The 8,912-nt window shown below is 35.5% G+C and overlaps 1 protein-coding gene across 1 annotated transcript; it reads right to left on the bottom strand.

Annotated features, from left to right (window-relative positions):
* Nucleotides 1-504: 504 nt before the first annotated feature.
* Nucleotides 505-2,182, bottom strand: LOC143575749 (F-box/LRR-repeat protein At4g29420-like). The gene is made up of 3 exons (XM_077060043.1): nucleotides 1,783-2,182; nucleotides 1,102-1,463; nucleotides 505-1,056 (listed from the first exon to the last, which is right to left on the bottom strand). Exons 1-3 carry the CDS (start codon nucleotides 2,180-2,182, stop codon nucleotides 505-507), a joined length of 1,314 nt encoding a protein of 437 aa, XP_076916158.1.
* Between the last annotated feature and the right edge of the window lie 6,730 nt (nucleotides 2,183-8,912).

Below are 8,912 nucleotides of genomic sequence, written 5' to 3'. Positions count from 1 at the left end.
TAGCGTGGGTCGAGTTCTTCATGTTATGTGTTGGTGAAACTCTATCTGAATACTTGCCCAATATATGATGGGTTAACAGAATTTGGTAATCGGATTAGAGCGGGACAGGCAAGTCGGGTTTCGTCTTACACTAACCGACCTATACGTACAGTCGAAATCGAGTTTGAGTTGTATCATGAAATATGTATATTTATACACCCACTGGGCTGTAAAACTAAATAGGTATTGTAAATTTGAACCTTAAAGTTTAATAGGTATATTAACACACCTGCCAAGAATAAAGAATTAATGACTTCAAAATGTAAACAAGTAATTAATTTAGTAAAAAAAAATAATAAACACAAAAAAACGTCGTAAGAGCGACCTGTCAACCTTGAAAAAAATTCAAATTCAAGTTGTGTGGTATTCGGGTCACTAGAGTTCACCGGCTCGAGGTGTTTTCTAGCCATTAACCGAATCGATTACATGTTATCAGGTTCGGGTTTAATGTTTAACCGGGGTCAGTCACACCTTAACGCAAGAGCGTTTCCTAGATGATTTGTGGCATTTATTAGATATACCATGGGTTATCCATGAATCTTCCTTATGTTCATTCCATATTCCCCATCTCCACTTCAAACCAGACCAACGAGCCATGCACTTAGACTTGAAACTTTCAGATTTAGTAACACAAACATCACTATGGATGAGCAACGAGACCTCTAACAAGCCGACGCATTGGCCCAACACACAAGCAACATACAAGAAAGTCTCAGTCGGGTTGACTAACAACAGATAGGCACAAAATTTTTTCAATCCTTTTCTCCCATCCAAAACAATATTGCAACCTTGTCGGTTCATACAAGCTTCTAATCCCAACCAAGCACCTGAATTCATACGTAGAGATCTCACATTTGGGAAAACCTTGAACACCTTGCCTATGGTCAATTTTGAATCCGGAGCGTCTCTTGGTGCATTGGTTCGTGAATACAATGTCAGAGTTTCTATTTTTGTGATTGGGAATTCTGAAAGTAAAGAGCCAATATGGAGGGAGTCCAACCAAAGTGTTTTTAAATTCTCAAAGTTTGTGAAGGTGAATAATTCGCCTGCTTGGTTAATGACGGGAAGGCGAAGATGAAATTGAGATAACATTGGAGCTTCAACATGAATTTCAACAAGCACGGAAATTTCAAGTTTGAGTGTGATGAGGTTGGGGGTGATAAGAGTCAATGATAATGGAGAACAAAAATATGCATCCCAATGGCAGGCTTGGAGGCTGAGATGGTGGATCTTGGGATATCTAAGTCCTTTAACATCTACCAAGTTAAGAACTTGAAGATTAGGGAAACACTTATTCAACGCGTTTAGGTGTTTGTCATATAAATATGTCGAGCCAAGTGTCAAACTAGTTAGCATTGGCATTGGATTCAAATTGTGCGTAGATACATGCGCATGGCCTAGCTTTAAGCTCACAAGATTATGACCTGCATGTATCAAAGGAAACAAATTGCCTTAGTCAAGCGAAAACAATCAAGTTAAACTGACCATTGCATTACCAAAACAACTACTCCCTCCGTCCCATTATAAGTGTCCATGTTTGAAAAACACAAAGTTTAAGGTGGATTGAATGATTAATTTTTTTCCTACCAAATAACAATAATGCCCTTGAAAACTGGGTCCGTCAATATTGTTTATTAATGTTAGTTATGTGTGTTTAAGGGTAAACTTGGAAATTGACTAGTAATAATCATGATATACTGTTTATATAGAATTGAATAAACATACAAATTAACATGAACTTACAATGCGCAGAAATCAGCAGCAAAACATTCGATTTAAATTCACTCCATAGATTAATCGAAGAAACACCAGACATTGAAAGCGATTTCAACAATCCAGAAACCCTAGGAAACCAGGCCTTAACGAAAACCTCATCGGTGAAAATGAAACCATCACCCCCTCTGGTGTCGATACTCACCGATTCAACAGTTTCAAGTTTTGAAATAAGATCAAGAAAAATCTTCTTGAAAGAATTTGAATCCCTAGACCTTGAATTGATGTTTCTGCGATGAAGATGAATTGATCGAAGGCCTAGAAAAACAGCATCGAAACCCTTGGAAGCGACTCGGCAGCGAGCAAGGTCAGCCGAGTCATCGAGTAGACTCAGTATATGGAGAAGCAACGAATCATGGAGTTTGTCCATGGAAGCAATCACTTCTTCTGATCAAAACCTAATCCTATTAAGATATAAAATCCGTACTAAGTATTTTTAGATAACTAAGTAATAATTTAAATTTCAAACAATAGGATCATAGTGGCTTTACAATTAATACTTTGAGAAAATAATGGTTTCCATTTTAACAAGATTAAAATACGTATATCAATCAATATTTTTTTTTTTTGTTCAAAAAAACATTTATGCCAATTTGTTGTTTCATCAAGCATGCTGCATACATGGCTTCCAAACCTCCTAAACTCTTTTTCATTTACTATTGTTCCGAGCCACGTTCTCTCAAACCGGTTCAAAAGACCGATATAACACGAAAATGAATAGTAGACAAAGACAAGGGAAAGATGAAGATGATAACGCACTATGATATCTCTTTGCTTTTAATTCCAATTTTCATGTGTTTGTTGCATTCAATTTCATAATGACCATTGCTATCACGGTTTTGGTACAATTCCTTGATATTAATAATATCCTAAGACAATAAATGCTCTAACCCAGTGTCAACCATGTAATATGTTGTTTGTACCTAAAATGTCACTTACCAACTCTTTTATAACCTCCATTGGCGAAATAGCTTCATTTGGCAACAAGTTCATAAAATGTTTTGAAACCTGGACTGGACGGGCATGTTCGACCGGAACCGGTAGGCATTCCGATTCGGTGCACTCAATATAACCGTTTGACGGTTTGCAGTCCAACCGGTGAGCCACGGTTGAACCGGTAAAACCTTGGTTTTATTAAATAAAAATGTTTGTTAACGCTGGGATCAAACCAAGGCCATTCCGAGATGAAATGTTTCTCAAACACCCCATTAGCCAATCAACCAACCATAATTTGTGTGTATTTAGTTGAAATATAAATCCCATATAGTGAAAATAAACATTTAAATAGACATGAAAGTTTTATTATTATTTTTTTTATATATATAATTATATATGTATATATAAATAGGGTGTATGTGTGTATATATGTGTGTTTTTTAGTCCGACTTCTCGGGCTATTTCGACCTGTGAATCGAAAAGACGTCCGGATCGATATCTAGTCGGGTCTAAAAACATTACATTTTAGTACTACATATATATCAAGATATTAGAAAAAAAAACCCTTTCTAAACAATGCCTAGTTCCTTTGACTTTTCCATTCATGTTGCGTTAATACCTCCCCAAACCATAGAATTTGACCACTTGAAGTTTGGATTTCCACTCTAATCTCTTCTCATATCCCTAAACATTAAACATGTAATTACACTAAAAATCACTACATTTTCTCTTTACTTTTATAATTAAATAACACTTTTCTATACATTTACTATTACATTTCTCTCACCTCTATAGTGTCGGAGATGGGATCAAACTACTTGTTCTTGGATCAATCACCTTGTAAGTTAGCGAAAATCACTCACAAGTAAACCGAGATCTCAGATCTTGTTAGGTTTGGATTATTATCGTAGAGAGTAGAGAGAGTTAGTGGAAAGATAAGATAAGATATGTCAAAAGGTTGTCTCTAGCATGTGCATGCTTCACCTTTTATAGGTGAAGGCATCCTATACTAGGTTGCTATTATTACGGCTCAATGGGCTCAACATACATGGCCTCGAGCCCAAACATATATAGACAAAATGAAATCTAATAAGTTACATCGTGACATGATCGTAATAATACAAAAGACTATATATCAAAGCGGGACCCTACACTCTCCCTCTAGTCTTAGTATTATTTCTTTAGATTCCGTCTTCAGTCGGTCTCATACTCGAAGGGGGGAGTCAAAATCAAATAGTTGATTGTCAACAAGGTATCGAACACACTTTTTGAACTTCTCAAGTATTTTGTCTTGTTGTCCATTTGAATGTCTTCAACTGTGGACAAAGGAGAATTGTAAAGCTTCAACAAATCCTCCTTGCTTAGACCCGCAAACTCATGCTCATCAAAGAATTTGAGCGAGTGCATGTTCTCACAGTGAAAGACCATCTCCCCGGTTTTGTTGTCGAACTCCTAGTCAATGAAGTCAGTTTGTGTACAGTTATTTTTCTTTGTGATAGCTCTAGTTCTAGTTTCTCCATTTTGGCATTTAAATCAACTTTCCGTTTTCCATGAAACTCGATTGTCTTATTAGACTGAAACAACTTTACATGCAATTTTGACATGTCGTCATGATGAGTTTTGATTCTAGTAGTGTATATCTTATCAGACTTCTTATATTTATCATTCATATGTTTAAAGCATAGGTTTTCTCTAAATGCAACATTATGAGTTCTATAGTTTTCTACTTTATCAATACAAGCTTGAGAGCAAAGATATTTATGTACCTCGGGAATTTCAGGAGTGCCTTGGTTTCCTCCTGGTGCAGTGCTTGACGAAGCTTGATCTCTGTTCATGAAAGCCATTCCAACAAAGTTCAAAGGATTCATCAGCTCGCCAAATTTACCCTCCTAGTCTTGTCTTGTCTTGTCTGGATGCTTCATCAGACTGGATGATCAATTCAATTCCTTTGAGCCTGAGCTTGAGTTCCCTTTAGTTGAGTTTCCTTAACCGATTCGTGTAACTCTTTGACCCAAACTTTGACCCATTGGTTTCTTATCATTTTCTTCCCACCTTCATTATCGAAGACTTCAGTGATCTTAACATAATTTGCAGTCTTATCTGGGTTGGTACACTCTCTTTCAAAGTGTCTCGTTTCGTTGTAGTTGTAGTAACGGGGCTTGTCTTTGTCAAACCCAATGCTTTTGCTGTTGGAGTCTCTGAAGCTAGTCTTTCCATATTTCTTCATGTAGTTTGTGCCCATGTAAACTGTTATGTTCGTGTGGTACCTTATGTCCATCTTCTCAAGATCCTTTTCATTGACATCAAGAATGTCTCCATGCTGGAAGGATGGGGGTAGTAGGTTTCCTTGCATAAATTCTTCATGGCTGGCCATACAAGCATAGAAGAGTGCAATGTGGAAATCATCAACTTGAGTGGGGGCTGGAACTACTGTTTTTGCTGCTTGCAGACTTGATTATCTCTCGAGCCTTAAGAGCTTGTTCAACGGCTTTGTTAACTGCATCTTGGAATGGGCTAGAGTTTGATGAGGTTTGCTGATTCGTTGATGACATGAAGGCTTTGTTTTTGTCAGGCTAAGCAGTATAAAATTTTACACCATCAACCGGATGAACGGTTGGGTGGGATTGGCTGAGGAAGACAGAGCTGATTCCAGAACCAGTAGAAACCATGGCTTGATTCAGAGAGCTAACATAGTTATTCAGTCTAAGCTTATCATCCATTTCAGATGACTTGATGGTGGAGATCGCATCAAGTCAGACAGAGTAGTAATGCTGAGATTATATGGATAATGTGATGCATTTTTGTGTATTATATGCTTGCATGTCGATAAACGTGAAAATCAGTTACTTAACGAAGTTGTTTGCTGGTTGTTTAACGAGTAACAGAAATGTTAAGAAACTGATGCTAGAGTGCTGAATTATGAGAGTCATACTAATAGACAAATATTTCTAAGTGTTTGCATTACTAAGTGTGTGTATTATGTGGTATAAACCGAGTTCTTTTAAAGAAAAAACGTAAACAATGTTGGAAGCATCGACTAGTTGTCTAAATTTCATGTTTCTAATGACGCATGACTTTTATCAAAGTATTCAAACTTCGGATGAACAACTTGTAATAATCAACATTAGTGTTCAATTTTTAAAGTGTCCTTTTTGTGTATAGGACGCCGTAAGAGAAAACACTACACATTTACATTTTTACTGATACCGTACCTAGAGAATAAGGTGAGTATCATAGACCCCTTTTACTATGTTTTACTATTTTTATAAATCGGTGGAGAAACATGTCAACTAATTTTTATGATATGAGATAGAGGGATAAACAATTGTTAACTATGTTTGACCTAGAGGTATTTTTGGTACTTTACGCACAACGATCCTCCCTTCCATAATCATTAGCCACATGGTGGCCACAACTTATACTAATAGATATATCGGATGTGACAACCAACCCCAATAAGGCCGGTCGCTCTGGTCTATTACAGATTATTTGCGGAATTAATATATATTGAAACGTTACCTGAGGAAAAATATATAAATGCTTTGGATTGACTATGGGGCTCTTGGTAGCAAATAGGTCATATGATTTAGCTACTCATTATAAGTTTATCTAAGGAATCATATCCGTCTTTTATAGAACTTTCTTTTGAAAACACCTTACTTTCCTTTACATTTGTGAACTCACCGATTTTGTGTTGACACTTTTTCTTGGACACGTTTTTTAGATTACACGACACTTTTTCTTGAATAATGTGTTTATGCGCTTTCCTTTATGCAAACTTAGTAACCAAGGATACCACTAAAATGAGACCAAACCTCGGAACATTTTTGTTAATCTATCATGCTTTTAAACAATCTTAATTTATAGACTTAATGTCTAGACCAATAAACCATCTTTTGAAATAACTTATGTCGTGTAATCTAACTATGATTAAATTATGTTTGATATATTAGATAACCAACTTCTGATATCACACGTGCTTCTCTGCTATGATTCAAGGTGTGACAGAAGTTGGTATCAAAACACTAGTAGCGAACTAGAAAAAGTTTTTCAAATTAATCTTGACGATAACCACCAAAAGTTTTCAACACCCGAAAGCACATTCATTCCAAAAAGTATTTTTCATGCGTACATTAGTTCATATGATTTCTTACGTTTCCTCACATATGTTACTTAGATAACCTTGCGTATACATGTTTACCTATGTCTACTTTTATGATCACTTGCTTAAAGTTGCTAGTGGTTATAGTAAGAAAGTTGCTAGTGGTTATAGTTGAAGGTAATCCATAAATAGGTTACTGAGCACAAATATGTAGTTGAAGGTAATTTCGTTTGAGTAAAGTGTCAAAACCGTCCTCCAAGTTTGATCATTTTTGCGATTTCTATCCAAAAATTTTATTTTTTTGCATCTAGACCATTGATGTTTCTAAATTGTTGTCAATTTCGTCACAATCGTTAGTATTTTAACACTAAGTCAGGGTTAGTTTGGTCTTTTTATCTCTTTGTTTTGTTGTTTAGTAACTTTTTTCATTCAATTAACCCACTGTCGAACCATGTATTCACTTGCTCTTCAACCTTTAATTAACCCCCACCGTCGGCGTGAATCACCGCCGACGACTTCTAAAACCAACATCTGAGATCTAAACCAAATTTGGGGTAAACTAACTAGCACTGATTTTCAAAAGAAGTAGATCTTTAATGAATTATTGAAAAGTAACTGGGTGCTTTAGTCAGATCTTTTAATACTCTGATGGGACTTTTATAACTGACTGGGTCTTCACATTTACGGTACTTGATTTTTGGGAGTGGGTGCGCACTTATATTATTTATCTATTTATTTTTTACAAATAACCATATAAAAAGACCAAAATGCCCTTGAATTAACGTAAAATATTAACCGAGTTAGTGACTTTGATGAAATTGGCAACAATTGAAAAACCTCAATGATTCAGATACAAAAAAGTAAACCTTTTGGACGAAAATTGCAAAGAAGAACAAACATCGATGACGATTTTGATATTTTACTCATTTCATTTTAAATATGTTAATTCATTGCTAGGTTAATTCTTAGTACAAGCATTATTCGCTTTGGGATTGGCTAACCAGGGGTGACTCGTGGGACAACGAAAACAAGTTAGGGCTTTAGGCCCACGCTTAATTTAGGCCCCCAAGTCTAAAAGGGTAAAGTAAACTCAAAGTAATGTTTGTGAGATAGTAAACTTGGTTGTTACTAAAGTATAACGTTATTAGTTTAAAACTTGTAATAAACAAAATTTATTTTATTAACAGTTGTCATGAAAGTGATCCCCATTATATCAAAAGTTGATAATCTGTTCTGTAGCAAGAAAGTGATCCCCATTATATAAGTACTATTGAGAGCATATTCTTCGTATAATACTATATAACATATATGACTTTTGAAATCGCTGATTTTTTTTATTAATTCAAAATGCTTGGAAGATTGAAAACACAAGTTTATAAGATGTAGCAAGACCAAAGACCAAATTGGTCCAGTGGCTGCCAATGACTTTTCTTATAGGTGTTGTTAATTCGAATCTCACCCGAAAGCATTTTTTTCTCAGTTAAATCAAGGGTATTTTTTTTCCAACCGGGTCTCTTGCCTCCTAAGCTATTACGTTTCTTAAAAGAGTTCAGCGGGTCGTGGATAGTAACTTATCGACGTCAAAGAACTACAACTTTGTTTTCAGTAGGATCGGGTTTGTCATTCAAAAGGGGGTGACGGCGCAACGTGTTACCCGCTTATCCACCTATGTATTGTAATGGGATCTTTTTCCTTAATATTGAGCTAATTAAATACGTTATTGTGGGTTTCCTCTTGAGATAGACCGGGTCACCAAGTTCGGATGGAAGGGTGGGTAGTCCATTTATCAGGTGATTCCAACCGTCCGAGTCTTTTTTTTCTTTTATTTTCTTTTTTTTTTTTTGTTAAAAGACAATAAAAAAAAGGTATGGCTAAAATCTTCGCCATTAAATGATTTTATTAAGACCAAAGTACATGTAAGATTTTAAATATATTTTTATTTGAAATCACAATATTTTATTGTGTTGTAAAAGACTTGAGCCAAGTTTAAGAATTCAATAACCCATATGATACACATCAAACATAAATTTATTGATAATACACACAAAAGCCATTTAATATC

Source organism: Bidens hawaiensis, unplaced genomic scaffold (assembly GCF_021521415.1).
Source record: "Bidens hawaiensis isolate Kalapana, Puna unplaced genomic scaffold, B.hawaiensis_p1.1 tig00027642_1, whole genome shotgun sequence".
Lineage (NCBI taxonomy): Eukaryota > Viridiplantae > Streptophyta > Magnoliopsida > Asterales > Asteraceae > Bidens > Bidens hawaiensis.
This window is presented reverse-complemented; position numbering and strand designations above follow the sequence as displayed.

Coding starts and splice junctions, on each gene's coding strand:
- LOC143575749 (XM_077060043.1), bottom strand. CDS start 2,182: ATGGACAAACTCCATGATTCGTTGCTTCTCCATATACTGAGTCTACTC. Junction 1,464..1,782: donor GCTGCTGATTTCTGCGCATT/GTAAGTTCATGT, acceptor TGATACATGCAG/GTCATAATCTTGTGAGCTTA. Junction 1,057..1,101: donor AATTTCATCTTCGCCTTCCC/GTCATTAACCAA, acceptor ACAAACTTTGAG/AATTTAAAAACACTTTGGTT.